Raw genomic sequence first — 25,589 nt, 5'->3', positions numbered from 1 at the left:
CTTGAGATTCTAGAAGTGGGGACCACATGGTACCCTCTGGGGCTCCACATGAGGCTTTTCCTGATCCTGGAGCCAGAGGCTCTGGAGAGAGACAGAGTCCAGGGATGAAGCACTGGGCTGAGGTCCAGGGAGGAGAGGGCAGCAGTCAGGGGTGAGCAGGTCCTGGAACTTGCCTCTCCTCCAGCTCTTTCATCTTTCTTCCTCTCCTCTTCAAGTTCTGAGCCTGGAGCCCAGCCCTTCCTGGTTGGTATGGGGTCAGCCTCTGGTGCACAGGTTCTTTCCATCTGCCCTGGTCTCCTGACTTCACCAACCTGGGGGAATGTCAGAGACAGGACTTCTGGGTTGAATGCTGCCTTAGGATGAAGCTGAGAGCAGAATCCTGAAGCCAGGGCCTCAGGGAATGACAGGGCCTCTGGGGCAGAGCAGGCTGCACCAGGGGCTCTGGGGTCTGGGGTGTGGTCTCCGGTCCCCAGAGCCTGGAGGCGCCTCTGGAGATGCAGAGGGTCCTCAACTCAGTCCAAGGAAGACATGGCACCGCTTCTGCAGGAGAAGTGTGAGCCCAGGCTGGGAGTTTGTGAGAAGGACATTCAGACCTCAGGTAGGGGTAGGCTCTTCCTGCCCTGAAACTCTGGGATGAGAGGGAGGGAGGAGCCTGGCCTTGGGCGGCTAAGTCACTGTCCCTCTCCCGAGCCTCAGGAGACGCCAAAGGCCTGCAAACTACTGTTTGGCAAAGGTTTGGCTGAGGTTTTCCTGTGGCAGGGTCACTCTGGTGCAAATCTAAATGTAAAGGTCAGGCTACTGAAAATCTAAATGTAAATTTTAAAGAAATATTGTTATTACCCTTAGGTCATTGCTTTGTCCAGCAGATACACATCCTGCATAACTGACAGTGGAGACATCACAGGCCCCGAAGGGAACTCTGGATGCCCTGGATTACTGTTTAGTGCTCAGAATTTTAACTTACAAACATACTTTATGCCAATTCTAAAAATTCAAATGTTACAATAATACCCACTTAGAAAGAGTTCTATCTTCCCAAAATTCTCTTCCCCAGAGGTGATCGCTGTTAACAATTTAGAAGTTCTTCCCCCAGATTTCTTTTTTAAACAGGACTTTATTGGGGAACAGTGTGTACTTCCAGGACTTTTTTTCCAAGTCAAGTTGTCCTTTCAGTCTTAGTTGTGGAGGGCGCAACTTAGCTCCAGGTCCAGTTGCCGTTGCTAGTTGCAGGGGGCACAGCCCACCATCCCGACTCCAGTGGCCGGGAGTCGAACTGGCAACCTTGTGGTTGAGAGGACATGCTCCAACCAACTGAGCCATCCGGGAGCTCAGTGGCAGCTCAGCTCAGCTTAAGGTGCCCTGTTCAATCTTTAGTTGCAGGGGGCAGAGTCCACCATCCTTTGCGGGACTCGAGGAGTTGAACCGGCAACCTTGTGTTTGAGAGCCCACTGGGCCATGTGGGAATCGAACCGGCAGCCTTCAGAATTAGGAGCATGGAGCTCCAATCGCCTGAGCCACCGGGCCGGCCCCTTCCCCCAGATTTTTTGTGTGAATGTTAAGTGTAAGGTAGATAATTTCTTTGAACTATAGTAATGTGTATTGTTTAGTCATACTTCCTGTGAGAGGATTTTTCTCCTTCATCCAGAAGGATCCATTTGCCTCAGGATTACAATAGTTACAATAGTGATGTAAAGAGGCATAAAGAACAATGCTTGGCTAGATGTTGACTCCCAAAGTATGATCTGGAAGCCCATGAAAAAACAATAGTCTGAAAAATTGGCTTTGGTGAGTGACACATTGGTTAGGATGCTTTGGGCTGCAGGTAACAGTAAGTCTAATACACACTGGCTCTGATAATGAAATACATTGTCTCAGGTGACCAGACTCCAGAGGTAGGTTGGGGTTCAGAAATGGCTTCATCCAGCAACTCTGGCCCATTGCTCTACAGTCCCTTGGCTGTGACCTTCTGGGTCTGATGGCTTTATGCATGGGCTGGCTTTCCTCAGAATGCCAAATGGCTGGGCTACACATTCACCACCACGACACTTAGGAAGGTAGAGCATGTCCCTTCTGGTTGAAACAAGGAAGCAAGCAAGGAAACCCAGAAAGTCTCCTCTTGCCCCTGGGTGAAGATCACATGCCCATTGTGGCCAGGGGTGTGCCCCGAGCCGGTGCCCTTAGGCCTGCATTTCTGGACCATCACTGTGGCAAGTGGGGTGGGATTCCATGACACCAGTTAGAACTGCCCCTGGATCTGAAGTTGGGGTCCACTTCCCCTGAAGCACATGAGTGACATGAGGGCAAGGTGTATTCCAGAATGGAAATTTGGGTATTTTCAAGAGGAGGAGCAGGGAAATAGAAGATGGGTAGCGAGAATCAACACCATTTATCAAGGAGACAAAGCTGATTTCTCTGTTCCCAGAACTATCCTGTAAATAACAAGAGCAAATCTTGGAGGACTGAACATGGAGTTTTACTTTCAAACACAGGTGGAGAGAATGTAGGGTGTGATGTAAGGGAAACTCCTGCTCAGCTTGGGAGGAAGTGGGCAGTGTTTCCACTTTGCCGAGGAGCTATAGAAGGGTTGGAAAAACCGATTTGGAGGAGACAAGAGGCTGCCTGAGGGACCCAGTGCTCTACCTTTCCTTCTGAGCCCCTGTCTGGGGAGGGTTTTTGGACAAGATAGAAACCCGAGCTGGAGGCTTCCACCCACTTCTAGAACTCTAGACTCTGTAGGCTGCTGTCTGGAGGGATGTTTGGTGCATGCCCACAGGAGAGCAGAAAGGGCAACAGAAGGGATATATTAGTTCCTTGGGCTGTCATAGCAAATCACCACAAACTTGGTGGTTTAAAACAACAGAAACGTATTCTTTTGCAGTTTTGGAGCCCAGAAGTCTGAAATCACAGTATGAGCAGGGCTGTGTTTCCTCGGGGTGTGAGGGGACAGCCTGGCATCTTCCAGCTTCTGGTGGCTGTTGGCATTCTTGTGGCCGCATCACTGCAATCTTTGCCTGTCTTCACACAGCCCTCTCGTCCTTTTCTGAGTCATCTCTCATTCTGTGGTAAATCTCCCTCTGATTTTCTCTTATAATGGCACTTGTCATAGGACTTAAGGCCCACCTAGATAATCTGGGATGATCTCATCTTGAGACCTTTGACTTAATTAGATCTGCAAAGACCCTTTTGCCAAATCACATTCACAAGTGCCAGGGGGTTAAGTTGTGGACATATGTTTTTGGAGGCCTGCATTCAACCCACCACTGGGTATTCAGGCAGAGAGAAGAGCAGGGATAGTCACACTTGTCTCCTGTATGATGTGGAAGGGACATTCCAATTTCTCAGCACCCCAACAATGGGAGGACACAGAAGGCCACTGAGAGCTCTGCTGGACCACTTGCCAGTCATGACCCTGGACAGAGACACAATGGACCCCCACACACACCCCCACCCCTACCCCAAGTTTCAGTGGACTTTAGGGATGCTGGTCAGCCCGGCAACTCTGCAGTTTCCAATAGTCTGCTCAAGCAGAACAGACTCTGGGCTCCATCTGCTGCACAGATAACAGCTGCTAGGACAGAAACCGAGGTTCGGAACAAACAGGATGAGACACTCCAACAAGTGGGTGACATGAGGCGAGGGAGGGGCCTTTCCCTGATACCCTGAGGACACCCAAACTCCCAGGTCTTAGGCCCCATCATGGGCAGGAGACCCCTTGTGAGGGAGAAATAGCTCTGATAAGGAAGTGAAGTTTGCATTGATTGAATTCCCAAAGAGAATGAGTTACCTTTCACTGCAGTTTATTTTTCTCCTTTACCCCACATCTAAGTGTATAAATGGTAAGACTCCTGGAAATGATAGAACTGCCAGGTATTATTTTATTTTAAATGGACACATGCTATACATGCCGTTCTGAAAATAGCTTTTTTATAATTAAAAAACCACTTTATTGCGGTAGGATTGTGAAAATTGCATTTAACACTTCATACATTATAGACATATTCCTATAACAGTATATCTTAGGGCTATTTTACTTCTTTTTAGTCCCACACACTATAATTCATTTAACCATACCCCTATTGATAGACATTCAGGTGATTTATTGATATCAACTGAATTAATAACAAGTGTATCAGTTGAGCAATATGCAACAATGCCCATTCATGCTGGGGCTGCAAAAATGCAATATTTTCTTCCCTTTCTCCTAAATCGATATAGCTCTGACCCCACGTTTCAGCAAATGAAAAAGTTATTAAATGACCCCAGAATTGTTGGTCAGAAAAATGTACCAGTCTTCCTCACCTTTCAGAGCACTCTGGGAAGTCAGGTGGAGGGCAGCTTGCCAAGATGTGTTCCTTGCAGCATGAGGAGCATTATGGATTCTTGAACATACACTGCTGATGGTGTTTGCTGTACTTCAGACTAGTTAATTGTCACTCCTCAAAGAAGGGCAGCGGGACATGGATCTTTGCCTCATGGCAACAGTCCAGTTGCAAGGGCCCTTTTAAAAGAAACTTCCTGCATATCACAGTTCATCTCTGGGATATGAAGGTGCAGAAAGGGCTTGGCTGTTTTCTCACCTAGTGTTTTAATCAGAACCCTTTAGAATGCAAATGACAGAAACCCTGATGAAATGTAAGCAGAGCAGGAAATGGGTTGGCTCATGCAAATGAGAAGTCTAGGAACTTCAGACATGCTGTATTCAGGTGTTTAATTGATGCCATTAAGTCTCTCTCTCTCCATTTCTCAGGCCTGTGTGTTGTTGGCTTTTTTTTTCTGGGCGTATTTTCACCAGGTGATGCAAGATATCCACCAGCTCCTACAATCTCATCTTTATCTCTCACAATCTAGAAAGGAGAGAGAGTTTCCTGAGAGCTCCAGCAAAAGTTTCAGGGAAGACTCCTATTGGCCAGCTTTGGGTCATGTGTTTATCTGTGAGCCAATCATGGTGCCTGGGAAGTGGGTGCTCTGGTTGGCCAGGCATAGTTCACAAGTACCCCTTCCTGGGCGTGTGGAGAGGCTGCCCCACCTGAGCCACAGGGGCAAAGGAGGCTTAAATGGGGAGATGTAGCTTGGCAAAGAAAGGCTGGGCTGACTAACAGGTGTCCACGATACCTGGTCTCCATCAGCGTTACACCTCTGTCAGTAGAGAAGATGCTTGTTATTTGGATACAGAATTGGATATGGCTGGACTTCAAATCAGTAGCTATGCACAGCAGTCAGACCCTGCTCAGCCCTGTCGTAGGTTCCCACTCCCTTGCCCCCCTCAGGCTAAAATGGTGTTTGGGTTGCCCATTCAAGCCCACACGCCTGGCCCAGCCTTTCCCTAACTTTTGTGCAGGTCCCGTAGACAGTGCAAACAAACAGCTTTTCCGACCAGTGACAAGACCCCAGAGGAGAAGCACAGTCTGAATTCAGGTGACATAAGGTAAAACACTGAGCATTTCAGGACACCCTCTACCTCAGCTCAAGGTCCTTTGTTCAGGGCCTGTCTTGGAGTCCCCTCTTGACTTCCCTTCTTCCCATGCAGTGGCTGGACCTTTGCCATCCTGGGAATGCTGTCCCTTTGTCCTTGCTCTCTGGCCAGAGCCCAGGCCTGGCTTGCAGCTTCTCTGCTGGGAGTGGTATCTGTGTCTCCTGGCTATGGGAAGCATTCTTGGACGTGGGGCTGCTTGCTGTGCAGGGACCTGCACTGGGGACAGAGGACTGGGGACATTGAACGATAGCTTTCTGGGATGATCTTAGGGACATAACCCAGCTTGGATTTCTCAGCAGAGAGGCATAGAGATGGGTTACCTGCCCTTCCCAGAGTCTCCCAGGGATAAAATTCCCATTTGACCTTCATAGTGGGGTCTCTGCTGGCCCCCACCTCAGGCTCATGTCCCTCCCTTTCCCTCCGCCGCGTCAGGCTGGACAATATGATTCCTCCCTCTATCCTTTTTCCATGCTGTTCCCCCTGCTGGAATGCCCTCTCCTACCTGGTCAACACTTATCTTTCAAAATGCAGCTGCACTCGAGTAACCACTTCAGGAAAGGAAGAATCTGACCGTTACTGACATATGAAGCTGAGAGCTAGTGTGTGTTTCCTTCAAGGCCAGAGCCTTCAGCTCTGAGCCTCAGGGCTTCTCTGGAGCCTGGAAAGGCTGTGTTGCCACAAGTGCTGAGAGTTAACACTCTCCCATAAACTCTCTACCCTAAAGTAGCCCTCAACGAATGACTACTGGGAGTTGACATGTAAAAATTCAGATGGCTTGCTCCCTGGATGGGATACTTCCTCAAGGTGTGGCTTACAGTATCCAAACTCTCTGTGGATCATACTCCAGATGTGCAAGGATGGTAACCTGCTTGTGAACACACACTTTAGGGGCCTCCCCCCCACCCAATCTCACTTCCTCATTCCCTTACGAGTTTTCCTAGTATCACCTGCTATGGACTGAATTGTGTCCCCCCACCCCAAATTCATATGATGAAACCCTAACCCCAGTGTGACTGTAGTTGGAGGTAAGGTTTTTTGGAGGTAACTAAGGTTAAACGAGATCATTAGGGCGGGACCCTAATATGATAGAATTAGTGTCCTTATAGGAAGAAGAAAAGACACTAGAGATCTCTGCTCCTCAGGAACCCAAACTAAGACAGGTGGTCAACTTAATTAGGCATCAGGAAAATGCAAATTAAAACCACAGTGTGATACAATTTCATACCCACTGGAATGGCTAACAGGAAAAAGTTTGACCATACTGGTGCTCGTGAGGATGTGAAGTTGTTCTGTACAGATGATGGAAGTGTGAAATAGTAAACCATTTTGGAAACTGATGGTCAGTATCTAATAAAGCCAAAGATATGTATATCCTATGACCAAGTAATCCCACCGTTACGTGTACACCAAGCAGAAATACATGTATTCTCCAAAAGTCAGGTGCAAAAATATTTAAAGCAGCACCATTTGTAATAGCTTCCAAACTGGAAACAACCCAACTTCCATCAACAATGGAATAAACAAATTGTGGTATATCCATATAGCAGAATACTATACAGCAATGACAAAGAACAAAATCTGTTATATATAACAGCATAAATGTGAAAATGTGAAAATGTTGAAAACAATGTTGCAGAAAAGAGGCCAGACACAAAAAAGTGCATACCATAAGATTTAACTTCCGTAAAGTTCAAGAGCTTAATATTCATACAGAAAAGTGTACAAATCCTAAATATACAACTTGAATTTTCACAAAATGAGGACACCCATGCAGCCTACAGCTGGATCAAGAAATGGAGCATGACCACAGCCCCAGCAGCCCTCTTCCGTCCCCTTGCAGGCACTGCCCCCATCCCCGCCAAAGGAAACCACCTTGCCGATTTCCAGTACCACTAAAACTGAATATGTAGAAATGGACTCTAATGGAATATACCCTTTTGTTTTGTACATTTTATTTGTGAGATCATCCATATTGTTTTGTGCAGTTGTAGTTAATTTATTCATTTTACAATTGTTGGCCTTTTGGGTAGTTTCCAGTTTGGGATTATCATAAATAGTGCTGCTGTGAACATTCTAGTACCCATCTTTAGTGAACATATCTAGGCATTTCTGTGGTGTATATATCTAGAAGTGAAATTGCTGGTCTATTGCTTGTTTTGGTTTCTTTTTTTATCTGTTGCTGTTCTGATCCCTTCCTAGGAAAACCAAGGAGGCTTCTGGTTTCCCCTCGTGGTCAAAGTCAGTGGGTCTCAGTTTGTGTCTGTGGCTGGGGCACACCTGCCTACCTCAGGTGCCAAGAGGCTCTAAAGCTTCTCAAGGGAGTAGGATCAGCTTGTGAGCCCTTTGACCTCCTGGCCCAGTTCCCAACATTCCTGAGGCCAAAGGTATCCCAGAGAAGGGCCGATATTGCAGGTCTAGCACCTGATTTTTTATTCCTGGCTCGGTCCAGGAATAGGGTAGTGGGTGAGCCTTGGGTCAGGCCCAGGCAGCAGGGGGCAGGGTCAGGCAGGTCCTGGACCACTCTGTGCCCACCTGAGTGGGGGCTGGCCTTCTTAGCACCTGCCTGCTCTTCTCTGGGCCTCCATTGCCTCTTCTGTCAACTGAGAATCAGAGTTGCTTTTTCACAAGAGTGAGGATTGAAGGAGATTGAAGATGCTTACTGGAGGCCAGAGGGCATTGTCCGTCCATTTCACAGACAAGGTAGCTGAGGCCCAGAGATGTTAAGGGGCTTGTCTGAGTCACACAGGATTTGAGCCCAAGTCTGTCTGGCTCTGAAGCCTGTGCTCTCCACTTTGTGAAGCTGCCTGCCTGGGGGTAGATATGGTGTGATTTGAGGGGTATAAGGAAGGCCAAGCCCCAAAGTGAAGCTATATCTCTTCCAATGCTTGGGTTTCCATCATTGAAACGTTATTCCTCTGGGTTAATAACATCCTCTTTTGAAAATGTGTAGAGATGAGGGGCAAGATATGCCACATCCAATGTTCATGTGCAAATGATTCCCTGGCAGAATTGGAGAATATGAGCCCTCAAATGTGTGCTGAGATCGCTTCATTCCTTTCCTTGGCCCCACCCCAAGCCCTGTCACCTTGATGAATGGGAAACTGAGGCCCAGAGAAGAAGACTGAGTTGCTCAGACTCAGGTCTAGGGCAACCTCCCTGCTCTGCCTGGAAGAACACAGGCCAGAGGGGCTGAGGGGAAGAGGACCAGCTGAAAGCACTGGGGTTTCCCAACTGGAGTTTGCACTGAGATCTGCAGGGCCCCAGTTGTCTGAGCAAACCTCTACAGAAGGGAGGGAGGTATGAGTGTGGTCTGGGGCCCTGAGATACCCCTTGTTGCACTCCCAGCCACACCCTCTCTCCCTGCAGTGATCAGTGACACTGTGCACAGCCCTGGGTCTGCAGCTGGGCTGGCCTCCCACTAGCCAGGGCTCCTCGGATGGCCTTGACCTCTGCTGAGGTGCTCCTGACCTTGCACAGGTCTTATGGCTGCTGAGATAGGGGCCCACTTGGGACAAGCCTCTCTTGGCAACCCAGGTACTCACAGCCCCGCAGCTGCTGCCCTCTGTCTTGGTTCGTGGCTCTTGCTGGAAACAGACCTGAATCAGGATTCAAGGGCATGGAGTTTATTTGCAAGGTGATTCCTGGAAGCCATAAAAGATGTGGGAAGTGAGGCAGAGAGGGAAGACAATGCATGCAAGTTAGGGAGCAACACGTGGGTAACTGGGGCTCAGCCCCACCAGGGACCTCCAGGAGATGGTGTAGAACAAGTCTCAGTTTTGCCCTATCACCATTCCTGTTCTTTATGATCAAGGGCTGCTCCCAAGGGTAGGAAGGCAGCCCCCAGAGCAGAGTCACAGATGCCTGCGACTGCCTGGGAATGTGGGTGGGGCTCACAAAGGTAAAGGGAAACCTGGAGGACAGCCTGGAGAAGGCCCCGGAGTCTGGAGGGCTTGTGTCCCAGCTCTGGGCCTGACTCATCTCCGAGGGTCAGTTTCTGCATTAATAAAATGGGAATAACAATATTGCTTACCTCAGAGGTGTGCGGTGAGGATCAAATGCAATAAGACTTGTAAATGGCCAGGGGTGGTGCTAGTACCTGTGCAGGTTAATAAACAGGGCATTCCCTTCCTTCCACAGGGGCAAGGGTCAGCTGACTCACCTAGTCTGGGGTCACCCAACAATCTGCTGTGTGTTCCAAACATTGTTGCTCCCAGAGCCCTCCCATTTCCTTCCCTCTTTATCTTCAATTTTTAAAATCACATAGTGACAGATATCTAAGCCATGCCAGGTCGGGGTGGGCTCTGAGGACCCAGGAATACCTTTGCCCTGGGAGTTCATAGTCTAGTCGGGAAAACAGACAAATATGTGGCCGGATGGTGACATGGGCGTGGGCTTTGACAGGTAGGTAGACGTTTGTGGGTCAGGCCTGGGGCAAGGAGGCAGTGCAGGCAGAGGAAGGAGCCAGAAGAGTAGGGATGGGGTGGGGTGGGAGGATAGAAATTGTTCTGGGGAAAGGAGGGAGGGGAGCAGAGAAAGGGGGGCAGATGTTGGAGCTTGTATTTTGAGCTTCCAGGTAAGTGTGAATATCTCTGGATTACTAATGAGAAAATGGAGCCTGAGAGGGGACCTGTCTTGTCCAGTTGCTTGGGGGCAGGGACCGGCCAGGGCTCTGTCTGATATCCCCACTCTCCCACCGCCATTCGAGCCAGAGTTGGGGGCCCTGGGCCCAGGACATAGTCTCCCTGGGTGAAGTTTGGGGACGGAACTCAGGGGTGGGCAGCTCTGGAAACTGAGGCAGGGGCTCTCTGCTCTGGCTCCTCCCTCCCCTCCCCTTTCTCCCCCCTGCGAGCACTTCGTCAGCCCTGCTATCTCAGACCCCAGGTAGCTCTCTGCGGGTCGGGGATGGGAAATCCTCCACTTTTGTGCTTGTTGTTTAAATTCCATATGACTTTTGCATCTGTGCTATGTTTGTTCTTAAAATCAAAAAGGTTTATAGTGACTTCCTGATTACTAAAATAATTAATCTGCCTGCAGATAAAGCAAGACACCCAGAGGTTCTACAGCGACCATGTCCTTCTGTTTGTTCCTCAGTGTGAGTAGGGGACAGAGGTCCAGGCAAGTGCGGTTGGGCCCCAGAGGAAATGTCACAGTTCTCTGACCCCGAGGTGGCACTACTGGGGGTGCAAATGCCCCCTGGTGTGTATTCCCATTTGCAGAGTCACAGGACAGTATTTCCCTACATCGCCATGCCCACACACACTGACGCACACACTCAACTTACACTTACGTACACGTACGCTCTGTGCATGTCTTCTCACACATACTCAGACACCAGCACACACATCTGCATGTATGCTCATGTCACTCGTGTACCCACACACCCCAATCATGGACTTGCATACACATCCTACAGGCACACAGTCAGCTTCATGCACGCACACGTATGTAGGCCCATGTGCACACACACATCGACACAGCCATGACCAGGCAAAGCCCTACATTCTCAGGGGCACTCGTGGCCACACATGCTTGCACCTGTCAACACACAGAGGAACATGTACATGTGTGGCTTGTGCGTGAATACCCGTCACCCAAGACACAAACCCGAATGCCTGTAGACAAGCAGACGTGTCCCCAGTTACACGTAGAAGACCACATTGCACACATAAGTGTACCCTGGTGTGCATGTGCTTGTGCACGGTCTCACGTGAGCCAGGTGGGACTCCAGTGTAAGTCAGAGAGGACGGCTTTAGCCATCGGGTCATACTGCCTCCTCAGTCAGAGTAAGATGGTACAGGCCCACAACGAACTGCATCATCATGGAGCTACACTCCTGGGGCAAAGCCCCCGCCCCACTGCCACTCACTAGGTAAGTAACCTGGGAAGGGTTACTTAACCTCTCTAGCCCTCAGTCTCTTTGTCTATATGATGACATAAAAGCATCTCCCCATGGAGTTGTTGAGGGCTAAAATAAAATGCTGAGGCCAAAACGTGGAAACAAGTTAAGGTCAGAGCTGCAGTAAAGGCCACACATGACCTGGAGTGGGTCTCTGTCTCCTTGGGAGAGGCATGGGTGAGCTCCCCACTCTGCCCTCCCTGGCCCTCCCCTGCCCCCAGTCTGCCACCTCCCAAGAGGAGCCCTCCGCCCACCACCTTGGAAGTAATTAATGCTCATGGCAAGTGAAGGAGCAGATTCTCTGCCTGCCTCCTGGGAAGGATCTCCCAGCCAGGCAGCTGGGAACCTAGAGCCTGAAAGTGGAAGGCAACAGCAGCCTGGGTGGGTCTACACAGCAAGGCCTGGGCAGAGGCAAGACCAGGATCCAGTCTTTTCCAAAAGTCCAGCTTGGATCACAGACTGAGAGGGAACATGGACGCCCCAGGCTCCCCCGCTTCAAAACACCTGCAGGTTTAGGTGCCAAAAGTCTCCTATTCCGCATGCTTTCCAATGATGACACTGTCCCCCGAAAGGGCTCTACTCAAGGTACGTCTTTTAGGGGAGGAAGACACTGGCCAGCCCCTCCTCCACCCCGAAGCTCCCTGGGGAAGGGGGCCAACCTAGGCCTGCAGCCCAACAGGCTCCCAGATCCCAGCACCCTGGGAAGTACCCTGGGAAGCACCCTCAGTACAAGCTGGGGTGGCCTGTCACCCTCCTCAACCTGGGCGGTATCAGGTGTGTCTCTTCTGCATATCAGATGCCTTATAAAGAAATCGTTTCTCCATCAGAGCAGCCAGTGCTGGAAGGATGTGAGGAAAAGGGCAGTTGCCCCAGTGGGGGCAGGCGTGCAAATTGGGACTTCATTCTTTGCAGGATATTTAAAATGTGCATGTCCTATGACCCAGCAATTTCATGTGGAAAAATCGGTTCTTTGTGGACAAAGATGTAGAAGCAAGGTGTTTACCGCCGCGTGTTTATGAAAGCAATAGATGGAGGCCGTCCAAAAGGCATCAGCAGCTGAAGGGTTAAGTACACAAGGGTCTGCCTGTGCCAGGGAGCTGTTAAAATCAAGACTGTGGTGGATCCATTTGGACTGGTCTGGAAAGATGCCTATGACGTGAGGAAAGCAAGTTGCGGAATGAGACTTAAACGTCTCCATGTTTTATTTTAAACACCTTTTAACATGTAGATATAAAACACACATCTGAATTCATAGCAAAAGGCTACATAACCCACTCTCGGAGTGGTGACCTTGGAGTGGGAGGCAAGGAGACTTACGTTTTATTCTAGATGCTCCTTACATTCTTTGCATTTTTTTGTTTTCTGTTTTTCTTTGAGCCACAAGCTTTTGTGTATACATTGTCTTACTTTGTCATTAAAATTATTCAGATTTCTTAATAAAGCATTAAGCTTGCTCTTAAAAACCGTAAGTCTTAAGAATGCCTTTCCTTTTGTCATCCCATTACTAGATGGAGGCCGAGACCCTCCGAGAGTCACAAGTGGCCTTGGCTGCAGCTGTAGCTCTGGCCTCCATCCCACCCAGGGATTTTTCCTCTGCCGCCCAGTGGCAGGGCACTGGGGCCAGGAGAGGAGCCGTGGCTTCCTAGGTTGGGATGGGGGGAGAAATGGGCCTATTGGTTATAGGCCAGCGACATTCCGGAGAGGGACCAGGCCCACCCGGGTGTGCACAGACATGTCCCCATTACTGGGAGAATCCCTGTGTGCTGAGGTAGCAACTGTTTATCACTGAGTGTCCTGACACCCCTGTCCTAGCTTGGGGCCCTGTCTGGCAGACCCTGGCTCTGCCACCTTCTGAAATGCTGCTGAGCAATCCCGCCCTCTGCTCAGTGGCCTGGGGGTGCCACCTTTGGTACAGCTTGCCTTGGGTGATGCCCGACGCCATCTTGCTCTGACCGAGGAAGCAGTACCGCTAACGCCATCATGCCTGGAGCTGGACTCCTGGGGCAAAGCTCCCCACTGTCACTCACTAGCTAAGTGGTCTGGGAAGTGTTGGTGACCTAACCCCTCTGGACCTCAGTCTGTTTGTCTATATCAGGGGTGTCCAAACTGTGGCCCGCGGGCCAACTGCACTCCGCAATCCACTGTTAATTGGCCCATAGCAAATTCCAAAAATATATTTAGTTTACTTAAATAAACCAGGTGAGGCAATACCTCGAGTGAGTGGCCCAGCTATTTGTGTATTTTACCACATATGGCCCTTGGTAAAAAATGTTGAAAAAAGTTTGGACACCCCTGGTCTATATGATGACATAAAAGCATTTCCCCATAGGGCTGTGGAGGGCTAAACTTAAGGGCTTAGGCCAAAAAGTGGAAATAACCCAAATGTCCCTTAGAGGATGAACAGATGAACAAAATATGGTCTTTCTCTACACTAGACTATTATTCAGTCATGGAAAGGAGTGAAGTACTGACATCTGCAATATGGATGAACCTTGAAAACATTGAATGAAAGAAGACAGACACAAAAGGCCACATATTGTATGATGCCATTAAAGGAAATGTTCAGAATAGGCAAATCCACAGAGACAGAGAGTAGATTAGTAATTTCCAGTGGCTGGGGGGAATGGGATATGGGGAGAGTGACTGTTAGAAGCAGTAGTATTTCTTTTTGGGGTGATGGAAATGTTCTGGAATTAAATAGTGGTGATGGTTGTATAACTTTGTGAATATACTAGAAACCACTATGTCACACACTTTAAAAGAGTAGATTTTATGGTATGTAAATGATGTCTGAATAAAAAAATACATAGCAAAAAAGAATTAGGAATGGATATACAATGGATGTGTAATCATAGCACAGTGTTATTTTATTGGTGGGAAATTGAACAAACTTAAATATACATTTGTTACCTCAAATGCATTATGGTACGGCCTTATGGAGATATATTTTGTAACCCTGAATAAAATCTTGTTTTGGAACATTGTTAAAAATTAAATAAAACACTTAGAGTGGTGCCTGACACATGAAGTACCATTAGTGTGGGTTGTTATTAATGAACTCCAAGACAAGCCTATAGGGTCGGTCCTCTCATCACCTCATGGTGGATGAGGAAACTGAGGCTCAGAGAGGGAACGTGACGTGGCTGCACAGCCCTCCTTCTGATCTGCTGTCAGGGAAAGGCAGTCTTGGTTTCAGGGCCGCCTGGCTGCCTGTCCTGGCTCTGCCACTTTCTAGCTGGAGGACCCTGGTCCAGCCCGTCTTTGCACCACTTTGAACCTCCCTCGGCCTCTGTGTCTGCTTGTGGAGGGAGTAGGAGGGTCTGGGAGGAGTCTCTGAAAGTGTGCCACCCAGCTGACAGCGCTGTTACAATGCCTCTGGGACAGGGCATAGGCAGCAGAACTGGCACTAAATGGGTGGTGGAGATCCATCACTTCCTCCAGCCCCACCTGCCTGGACCAGTGAGCCACTAGACCCTGTAGGTGACCTGAGGGCCAGGGGAGAAAGAACCTTGGGAGGAGGCAATTCAAGCAGAGTCTAGCGGTGTGGCCTTCCCCTGCAGGTCTTTACTCAGTTCAGTGTCCCAGGCCCCTTTTTGAGTCTACTGTTCATGGGAAAGGCACCCCACCTCCCTGGGACCCCGGTTTCCCCTGCTGAGAGAAGCCAGCACAGTGGTTATGACAACATGTTTTGGGGGCTCAAACTATCTGGATCCAAATCCCAGCTTGCTTGCCTGTGCTTTCTGATTGTGTGTTCCTGGGTAGAGACGTTTACCTCTCTGAGCCTCAGTTGCTTCATCTACAAAATGGAGATAATAACAGTACCCATCTCAGTGGTCTTTGCAATGAACAATTAGATGAGAAGTGAGTACAACATACTTTTAGCACAGGGTCTAGCACACTAAACCCCCAAAGTCTGTTGGCTATTACGATTGTAGTATCAGCTGTGAAGGGTCCAGAGGACACGTGCATGCCCAGAGGCAAGGGGCCCGGCCCCTGAGCCCCTGTCTCCCAGCTCCCCGCCTGCTGTCCCCCTCAGTGTCTTCAGCACTGAGTGATCGACAGGCTGGGCCGGTGGCATCCTGGCAGGCCTGTCCTGGCAGCTGCTCCCACAAGGCGAGGCCCTTGAGCTTTGGAGAATTAATTAGGCCACATTCCTCTTCCAGTGCTCCCGGCGGGCCTGCACATGGCCCCCTTCTGAGCTGCTGAGGGCTCTTGGCTCAGGTCCCTGGCAGGCGAGATGAGGCCCACACTGCTCTCCCCTGAGAGGGGCTGGGAGGGCCCTCCTGAGCTGGAAGCACTCGCTGGCTGTGGAGGGGCCAACAATAAGTCAGCAGCCCAAGGCCAGCTCCTGTCCTGGCTTCCCCCTGCTAGCCACCTTCGCTGGCTTCCCATCACTCAAGTTCAAATCCCTGGCATCGGATTCAATTCCTAGCCTGGCCCCTGCCCATCAGGCCAGCTGCCTCTCTTTGGATTCTTCCATGCTCTGGCCAGACACGCCTCACACCCTTCCCCCAGCTGCAATGCCCTTTTCCCCATCCCAACATGTGCAAACCCTACCCATTCTCAAAGCCTCCCTCCCCTCCCACCCCCACCAGCTGGAAGGGCAGCCCATAACGTACTCCACCTCCTGTCCCTTTACTTGCCCTTGTCTGTCTTCCCTGCCAGCCTGTGAGACCCCTGAGGGCAGCAAGTGTGGTTTGAGCCAAAGCCATGAAGCGCTGATAGAGGGCACTTAGGCAGGTAATACTCTCCTGGGAGACAGTGTCTGAGGCTGTGCTGGGGGTGACAGCTGCTGTGGCTCTCCCTGCCTGTAGGTGCTCAGGCTTGATCTGGTGCTCAGGTGGGTACTGCCCATTCCTGCCTGCCCCTCTACAGCCTTCCCCGTGCCCTCTCCTTCTTTTGCACCCTGAAAGGGGCTGATAATAGCTCCTTTCCCCATAGAGCCTTCACCTCTGCTGCTTCCTCTGCCTGGAACACTCTTGTCCACCTTCCTCCTTCACTTGACCGATTTCCTTGAGCTTGGTGTAGATGTCACCTCCTTCAGGAAGCCCCCCTGAGGTCCCCCCCCCCCAGGAGCTCCATCACAGGGTGGATGTACCCTATCAGAGAGGCAGGACAGCAAGGAAGTCTGAGCCTGAGGTTTAAATCCCAGCTCAGCTACAAACATACTAGCTGTGTAACTTTGAGTGAGTTACTTAACCTCTCAGTTACCTTTTCTCTAAAACAGGGGTAATATAAGGTGGCTGCGAGGAACCACGGAATTCATGCAGAAAGCACTCAGTGAGTGCTCAGTAAACATTAGCTATTATTTTAATTTTAATATTTAACAATGTTTTCTTGAAGGGCTCTCCTATTGACCTGTGAGGGCAGGGGCTGTATCTGTCTTGCTTGCAAAAATCTTCAGAGAAGTGATTATGTTGAATGAATGGATGGCCACATTCCAATGATTTATTGTCCCGATAGGCAAATGGCTTTTCTGAACTGAAAACCCAGCAACCTAGTCTCTATTAGTAAGGAGAGAGAGAGAGATAGAGGTGAGAGAGAAAGGGAAACTAATTCCCACTCAGGGGTTCTTTCCTGAGTGAGCGGGTGGGGGCAGAGGCAGCCAGGGAGGGAAAAGGCCCAGTTTGTAGCCTTATGTATTGGGCTGCATAGCCCAGGACATGAGACCGAGCTCCCCTCTGCCTCAGCTTCCATACGTGCATATAACCGGAGTAAATCTGGGCCATTCTGTGCCCCCTTCTGGCCTATCTCTGCCTGGTGTTCCCATCAAAAGAAACACAAGTTTGACTGAAAAAGCCTTGACGTTTATGTATTTATGGGAAAGGCAGAAAAAGGCAGGAAAGGGGGAGACTTTGTCCCACAAAATCCAGACAAACTCCCTAAAATGTCGATGCCTTTCTTCCCAGGGTTCCATTTGACTTGGCAGCTGTTCCTCATAATTTTCCTCTGCTTCTTCCAAAATCTACCCAACATCCCCACACTTCTGGGGCCCCAGCTACCTGGGATGTGGTCTAGACGCAGGCACAGACTTCGGGTGCACACAACCCCTTGGTGCTGCAGACTCCTCGTCCCGTGGAGAGAGGTATGACAGGAGGAAGGTCAGAGCAGGACCCCCGATAGTGCAGGGTCCAAGCCAGAGGCCCCCATTTCCAGGGGACTACAGAGTCACCTTGCTTTACCTGCTTCCTGGGCCTCCTCTCCTCCCTTTAATCATCTCTGTTACTTAATCTTCTGGGTCGCTGATCTCTGAACTCTGGCCAGGGCCACCAGGGTCTGTGCCAAGGGCAGTGAATGCTGCTTCCCTGGGCCTCTGACACACCCTCAGCCAGGACTTCGTCATCCCTCAGCCAGGCTTCCATTGCACCTGCTGCCCCATTCAGCTGCTGGCCTGGCCATTGGTGGTTGCTTCGGGCTTCCAAGGGGGCAGGGTCATTTTGAATGGGCTGCTGGGCTGCCGGAGAGTGAGATTTCCCTGGCATCTGGCTCAGCTGAGATTTGAGCAGTGTGCTCTGGCCCTGGACTCTGGTAGGAAGCGACTGGCCCTGTTACACCAATCTTCACCACCCAGGATGTACCATGACCCCTAAGGTCCCTGGAGGGCTGGTCGTGAACTTACTTCTCTGTCTCCTGTCCCCTCATTCACTCCTGCTCTGTGCAGCCCTCTGATGGCATCTTTCCAAAGCTCTGCTATGACCAGGTCCTGTGCTCACAGACTTTTCGTGGCTTCTCATGGCCCACAAGAGAAAGTCCAGGCTCCTTCCTGGGGTCTCAAGACCTCTCTGGCTTTATCTCCTGCTGTTCCTCCCTCAACATGCTCCAGTGACATGGGATTCTCTGTGGGAACCTCCTTTGTCCCTCCCACTGTCATACCTTTTCCCTTCCTGTTCACTCTGTTTGGAGTTCCCTCCCGATTTCCTTTCTCTTTATTTGAGTCTTACTCATCTTTGAGGCTATGGGAGTAGATTTTGTCTAGGAGTCTGTCTCTGACCATGCCTCTCCACCCCAGCCAGCCCCCGTCTCTCTCTCCTCTCACGTCCTTTAGTGCTGTGCCTGTCCAGTGATTACATAATAATCATTGACAGCCTGACAAGCAGCCTCTGCCTCTTATCAGATCCAGGGCTTAGCCCAGCACCGTAACTTATTCGTTTAGTTTTTACACCAGCCCTACAAAGTCGGGACTATTGTTTCCCATTTTATAGATTTAAAAAACTGAGGCTCAGAAAGACCGATTTGTTCAAGGTTACACTGCAGTGGTGATCTATGAATTCAATCAATTCAATAATTATTTATTAAATACACGCATACGTATGTACTATAGATTCTGATTTCAAATCTTGATGACACCATTAACTTGCTGTGTGGCCTTAGGCAAGTCAATTGCCTTCTCTGTATGTCAGTTTCTTCGACTGTACAGTGGGAATCATAAAAGTACCTATGTCATAGGTTTATTGTGAGGAAGAAATGAGTTACTTTGGGTAAGTGCCAGTGTACATTAGGAGTTCAGTATTTGTTAACATGTTATTCTTCGATGAGGGGCTGACTTCATGGCCAAGGCAGGATTAGAGGAGTGTGTAAATAATTATTTTTCAATTGCTGGCTCAGGCCACAACCTGCCACTCCTAGCACAGGCCAGCTGGGAGAAAAGGGAACAGGGGGATTTGGAAGAATGGAGGCTGTGGGTCCAGGCAGCTGCCAGCGGACGTGGCCCTAGTTGTTGGCTGTCCCTGGGACTCAGGTGGTCTGCTCCTTGGACCTGAGCAGGATCGGCCAACCCAGTCCTACAGGCCTGGGCTTCTTCATTCGGAGGAGAGCTGAACCCCCTCGAGCAGGACCCCACCCAAGGCCCAAGGCCAGGGCCAGGCTGTGGCTCCACTACAGCACCCATTGCTGACTACTAGGCTGCATACAGCCTTGGAATCTATCCAGCTCCAGCTCTCATTAGATAAAATTTCTCTGGGTCTCCCAGCAGCCCCTGGTGGCACAGGGTAGCTGGAGCAGAAGTGGGTCTTGGTTCCTTCCAAACATGCTCTTTGGAAAGGCCTGGCCATCGGTTACTAGCCTGATGGGAACGTAGGTCCTGGAATCCTGGATGTCAAAGCTTAGATGGCTGTCTGGGCATGTGATAGGCAAAAGCCCAGAGAGGGTGGGTTAGTAGCCAGAGATGCCCAGCAAGGGCAAAAGGAGTGGAAATCAGGGCTCTGGTCATCTGCCTGAGGCCCCTTCTTTCCCTTTCTGTGACTCCCTAACTTCCAAGCAGCCCCTTCCTGAAAGGTGCCTCCCACTACCACCTCTGCCAAGAAAAACTGCCAGAGTACCATTTCATTGTTTACTACAAACACAAGTTTGCAGGCAAATAATTGTGTCTAAAAAAATACATTATAATAAATAATTGGAATTTTCAAAGTTCTTACAGCAAATAAGTTATATACAGACAGGAGCAGAATAGGCCCTTCTCACTAGGAGTGTCCCGAGAGTATGAGGATACAAAGACTCTGGGGAGGGAGAGCTGGAAGGGACAAATGGGGGTGGCCAGGACACCAGCCGTGTGGCAGACCCATCCAGCCTCCAGGGCTGGCTTAGGTGTGAGCGTCCATCACTGCATGTTACTCCTGGTTTGTAGCCAACAGACAGGACACCTCTCGGGATGCAGCTTCCAAGTTAGTGCAGTCCCCACACAGTACCGTTCAGCAGACATGTGGGGCTGGAGCCCGGATGGGAAGCTGCCCCATAGCCTGGGAGCTGAAGGTTTCCTGGGCAGTGTGAGGCGTTGGAGCTGCCTGGAGGGAGGCTCCCTCATCAGGGCGAGGAGGCCAGAGCTCCTGCGGATCCCAGCAGGTGGGTTTCTGGGCCCAGGAAACAGGTGGAGGGTCTCCCTGCCCTGGCCTCTCCTCCCATCTCCACATAGGCTTTCTTCCCAACATTTCTCCAGCTCTCAACACTATCTCTTTTTCCGCCTGGAGTGTGTAGGCCTGGTCTTCCTTGTTGCCTTTTGCTGTCGTCTAACAAAGTAGATCTTGGAGGCAGAAATGTCCCTGGAATTGAGAAGGGTCAGATTAGCATTATGGACCACCTAAGAGTTCCCTGTGAGAGGCAGCAGTAATAGGGACTGCACCCCTTAATCATGGCTGCCCTGGGGTCAGAGGGTGGCCACAGGTGACCCTGAAAACAAAGTCTGCCCATCAACATCACGGAAGACCTGGCCTAGAAGCTTCTCTGCCCACAGGAGCTTTGACAAAGCTGATGTTCAACCTCAAATGCTGCCAGAACGACGGAATGGCCATGAACAGCCCAGTGTTTCTCTCCCATGACCTGCCTTCCCACTTACACACCTTTGCTCATGCTATTCCTTCCAAGCTGTTCACCTTCCCCCCACAAAAAGTAACTCCACCTACTACAATTCCCATTCTTCAAGGTCCAGCTTAAGGTGGTCCAACCCAGACAAATATGGGTCCTAGCTGCCCTTTGCACCTGGCCGAGACGCTCTCACGGACCTGCGTCATCCAGGTGTCCTCGTCCCGGCTCAAAGCCTTCCAGCCTGGGAGTTAGGCGGCTGGCTTCAGTTCCCAGCTATGGGAACTTAGGCAAGTTTCTCATTCTCTCTGAGCCCTCTTCTGGGTCTGAAGATGTAAACAGGCCTGAACTGTTGTAAGGAGGAATACAGTTTGGCAAAGCAAGCTCTCTGCCCACTCTGAAGAGCCGTGCACTTGCAGTCTTATCTTGATTTTTTTCATCCTAAGACAGTTCCCAAGTGTATGCTGGGTCCTGTCGGCCCACCATCCTGACTCTTCTCCTGTTTCTGCCTCCCCACAAAAATGGGAGCCCCTGAGGAGACAGCTGGGCCCTGGCACTGGCTGGCCCCGAGCCAAGCCACCGTCAGGGACAGAGGTAGGAACGGCTAACACTTTCAGAGCTCCCACTGGGGGCTAGGCCCTGCTGGAGGCCCTTCATTATGTCGACTCATCTAACCTGACAAGATGAGTAACATTGTTGCCCCTGTTTCAAAATAGGAAACTAAAGCTCAGAGAAGTTAAGTGACAAGCCCAAGGTCATGAAGCTCGTTTGTGGCAGGGCTGGGGTTCAAATCAGGCAGTCCTGGCTCAGAAGTCACCCCTAGCCACTCTGCTGCAAGGCCAGATGTGGGGTTCCTGTTCTCGAGTCAGTTTGGTTGGACAAACATTCACAGGCACCTCTTGTGTGCCAGGCCTTGAGCTGAGCTGTGCTGAGGCCACCACAGAGGGGATCCAGTCTGGGATAGGGGGAGGGTGTAGGCTGGACCCCAGTATATGGGAGATGCTTGATTCAGACAGCCTAAATGAATACCCATGGTCCTTCCAGGGTCATGAGCCTTCAAATCCTCTAAAAACTCCACTTCCAGGCCTGGTGGTAACAAAGAGCATAGCGGTTAAAAACATAGGCTCTGGAGTCAGCCAGATGCCAGATTGCTGTGTGACCCTGGGAAAGTGCCTTCACTTCTCTGAGCCTTAGTTCTCTTAATTGCCCAGTGGGGAGACAGTCCTGCCTCTTATAGAGAACAAGGGAAATGTGAGGAAATGTGCCAGGTGTACAGGAAGCTCCCAATCAGTGCAGGTGCCCTTATTTACCTCAGATGCTGGAGGAGCTCTCCTGCAGTGGTCCATGTCTTCCCAGCCTGGAACACATCTGCAGGGGACGCAACACCTGGGATTGCCATGGCTTCAGCCCTGAATGAACAACATTAGGGCCCAAGTGAGGGGCTGTCCAGGGCCCTGAGGCCACCTGGCTACAGCCCCAGCCCGGCCCCCACCCCACCCCCATCTGTCCTCAGGAGCAGATCCATTTCCACCCCTGTGCACCTGGCACCCTTCCTTTCCCAGGCAGGGTGGAGACTGAGGAAAACTGAGCTACTGGGAATGTGGTCTTAGTTTCAGAAACAGGCAGCTGGGTGGCAGGCCTTCCCAGAATCCAGACACCTGCAGCTAAACATAGCCCTTTGCAGGGGAAACTGAGGCAGAGTTGGAGCTACAGCTTGAGTCTCAGAAGAGGAGTTTTCTCGTAATCCATCATGGGAATGGAAGCTGGGGATTGCAAAGCCAGTTTCTGCTTTTCCCAAATGCTCCAAGTGGAGGAAGGAAGGAACAAAAGTTCCCAGCCTTTTACAGATGGGAAAACTGAGGCCCAAAGAGTTCAGAGAATTGCAAAGCAATTCTGTGACAACTCTGTGACAATCCTGGGATGGTGCTATGACCTCCCAACTTCAGATGTTACTCCTCCACTGAGAAAGTGCCAAAGTCCCCAGAGCTTCAGGTCCGAATCCAAAGGCCCATGGACTCGTTCAGACAGAACAAGGCTGAAGCTCAGCTCTCCTGACCAGTTGTGTGGCCTGACAGGACAAGTCCTGTCCCCTCTCTGCCTCAGCTGTCACCTGTGAAAATCTCTCCTGCCCAGGACTGAGACATGATGCTCTCAGAGCCCGCAGAACTGGGCAGTGGGAAGGACTCAGAGGTGACTGGTTCCCTGTAAGAAGGGACACTGCCCATGGACCCCGGGCACTATGGGCCCCTAGGACTCCTCTCACTCCCCCTATTAGCTCCTCTGCTTCTCTACTGCTCTCACAGACACCCTGCTGCCCATGGAAGATCCAGGCTGGCCCACCCCTCCTCCCTGCAGGCTGGGTGCTCACTTACCAGGGTCTTCGACTGCAGAAGGTGGTACAGGCAGGGTCTCTGGGGCTGGAGCACACACAGCGCCCTGGCAGAGAGCGGCGCTGACGTTTTGGCGGGTTTCCCAGGCCGTACGGAACTGTCTGTCTGTGGGCGGGCAGCCAGCAAGGTAGTGATGTAGGGTGGAGAGAGTAAGGGGGTGGACAGAGAGAGAGAGAGAGAGAGAGAGAGAGAGAGAGGAAGGAGAGGAGGAGATGATTGGATAAATCATGACCATTGGCAAGCAGGCACTGTCAACACCACACACTGGGATGACCACACATGCCATCAGGGTGGCAGCAAAGGTGACCAGCCCCTGACCTCAAGAAGTCCCACCACAAGCTCCTCCTTAGGTGCCATGTAGCCCTAGACCAGACCCAAGACCCCTCCCTCTCTGGGTCTTTGCCCCCACCCCTAACCCCAACCCCCCACTCCCTGAGGGCATCCTCCAGCCTCCCCCCACCCAGACAGGAACTTGAGCTGGTGGAGCCGGGCTGTTCCCCTGTCCTCAAAGAAGGCACACAGCTTGCCCTGGAGCAGGGGAGGAAACACCATCTCATAGAAGTAAACACAGGCTCACAGCTAAGCTGCCCCCACCTGGTCCCCATTTGCCTGGAAGGATGACTTACGTGTCTTAGAGCTTTGTCTTAAAAATGGTAAATGTGTGTGTAAGTGTATGTGCATATGCATGTGTGTGTATATGTGTATGAGAGATCAGGTGGGATGGATTTCAGATCAGAGTCTGGCCAAGGCAGGCCGAGGGCAGGGCAGGAGCCCTGTGGCCGGTCAGACCGGCACCTTTGGGTGCCAGAGCTAATTTTAGCCAGTGTGGTTGGAGGTGTAATGACTCCAGGTAGATCCGGCAGGCAGGGACTGGCAGGGTTCCCACCCTGAGTGAATGTTTGGATGCGGATTAGCTCCACACACGCTTACGTGCCGGGCTTCTCTTGCCTTTTGCAATTTGGGGAAGGGAAAAAAAAACACAAATGTGCACAGAAACTTCAACTTGAAGTATGCAGTGGCCCGGAGGCAGTGCGGGTGCAGACAGAACAGACAGCACGGCCCCCACCCTGGCTCCGCCAGGTGACACAGGGCAGGTTTCTCATCTGTCATTTGGGGACAACGGCAGTACCTGCCTCGGGGGAGGATGGGGGATTCATGAGATGATCACGCACGAGCCATGCTTGGCATAGGGCCTGGCACAGTCGAGACATGGGTGCTGTCATTAATTGTATTATTCTTGGACGATCATGCAGAGGCAGCATGGCAGAGCGGATGTGAGCTCTGGCATCCAAGGGACCTAGGACGGAGCTGCCACCTACCGCTCACTTCTTTCTGTGTGATCTTGGGGAAGGCACCTAACCTGTCTGAGCCTCAGCACCCTGATCTGGAAAATGGAGCCAACAGTTTCTTACCAGCGAATTCTCCTGAGACAGCCCTTTATATTGCTCAGGCAGCCTCCATGTGGGAGTTGAAACGGAAACTGCTAACTATTGGTATTAGCCCAGTGCTCCCATCTGGAGGCCCAGGAAGAGCTCTACTGTGCCTGAGATTCCTGGAGTGCCCGTAGCCCCCTGCCCGCCCCCCACTGCTAGCGGCCCCCCTGGACCCCCAATGTGGCTCACCCAGGGGTATTCACCCAGATGATATCCAGGTGGCAGAAGTAGACGCACTCCTTGTCGAGCCAGGAGTTGCAGGAACAACGCCGAGGCCGAAGGTGGGAGCCTTGGGCACTGGGCGAGGGAACGGGCTGCTCCGGGGTGGCAGCGGCCTGGCCTTTGCCTGCACGCACAGGAGGGAGAGAGAGGTGGAGAGGTGGGTCAGGCACCTGGCACAGCTGGGATGGGGGACCTGCCCGGCTCCTCCTGTTGCACAATTGAGGAAGTTGGCAGTCTAGCTGCTCAGGAGCTCTGGGCCAGCCTGGGGAAGCCCCAGCAGCCCCAGTGGGAAGGGCCAGCAGCTGCCCTGTGCCTGCAGCACCTCTGTACTTGCAGAGCCCAAGGCAGCTGCCGCTGTGGTTGGGCTCCCGCCCCTGTACGCCCCCAGACGGCTTGGGAGGGGCACCTCTGCTCCCGGGGCGAGACACCGCTGAACAGACCCCGGGGGGCTGCTGCAGCAGGCGAGGCCAGAAGGCTCACCTTCGTGCAGGGCCAGGAGCAGGGCGAGAGCGATGCAGCACCAGGCAGTGGGAGCAGCGACCATAGCGGCGGTGGAGCGCACGTCTGGACCGCGCAGGGAGCACGACCAGCGCAGGGAGCACGACCAGCGACCAGCGCAGGGAGCACGCCTGTTGCCAGCGTCCTGCTACCAAGCCGAGCGGATAGCTCATTGCCTCGGTGCCCTGGCTGCCTCTTATAAGCACCAGCCATGGCCCCGCCCCTGCCGTCCAGCCCAGCCCTGCTCCACCGGTAGGCCTGGAGCCAGGGACACCGCCTTCTCCCGGGGTGCCTGGCCTGGCCCCAGCCTCCCTTGTGCGGGGGACAGGGGAGGGGGGAGGGAAGGCCCAGCTCCTCCCTCTGTGCTTGGAGCACCTCCTGAG

At 51.5% G+C, this 25,589-nt stretch overlaps 1 protein-coding gene across 1 annotated transcript; it reads right to left on the bottom strand.

Moving 5' to 3' along the window:
* Window positions 1-20,310: 20,310 nt before the first annotated feature.
* On the bottom strand, window positions 20,311-25,252 carry EDN2 (endothelin 2; the record flags this gene model as incomplete). The annotated part of the gene is made up of 5 exons (XM_081056486.1): window positions 20,311-20,404; window positions 21,974-22,072; window positions 23,036-23,158; window positions 24,676-24,832; window positions 25,189-25,252. 5 exons carry the CDS (start codon window positions 25,250-25,252, stop codon window positions 20,311-20,313), a joined length of 537 nt encoding a protein of 178 aa, XP_080912612.1.
* Window positions 25,253-25,589: the final 337 nt, after the last annotated feature.

This window comes from Rhinolophus hipposideros (assembly GCF_964194185.1).
Source record: "Rhinolophus hipposideros genome assembly, chromosome: 8".
In the NCBI taxonomy this organism is placed as follows: domain Eukaryota; kingdom Metazoa; phylum Chordata; class Mammalia; order Chiroptera; family Rhinolophidae; genus Rhinolophus; species Rhinolophus hipposideros.
The sequence above is the reverse complement of the archived record's forward strand: the minus strand, read 5'-3'. Positions and strand labels throughout refer to the sequence as shown.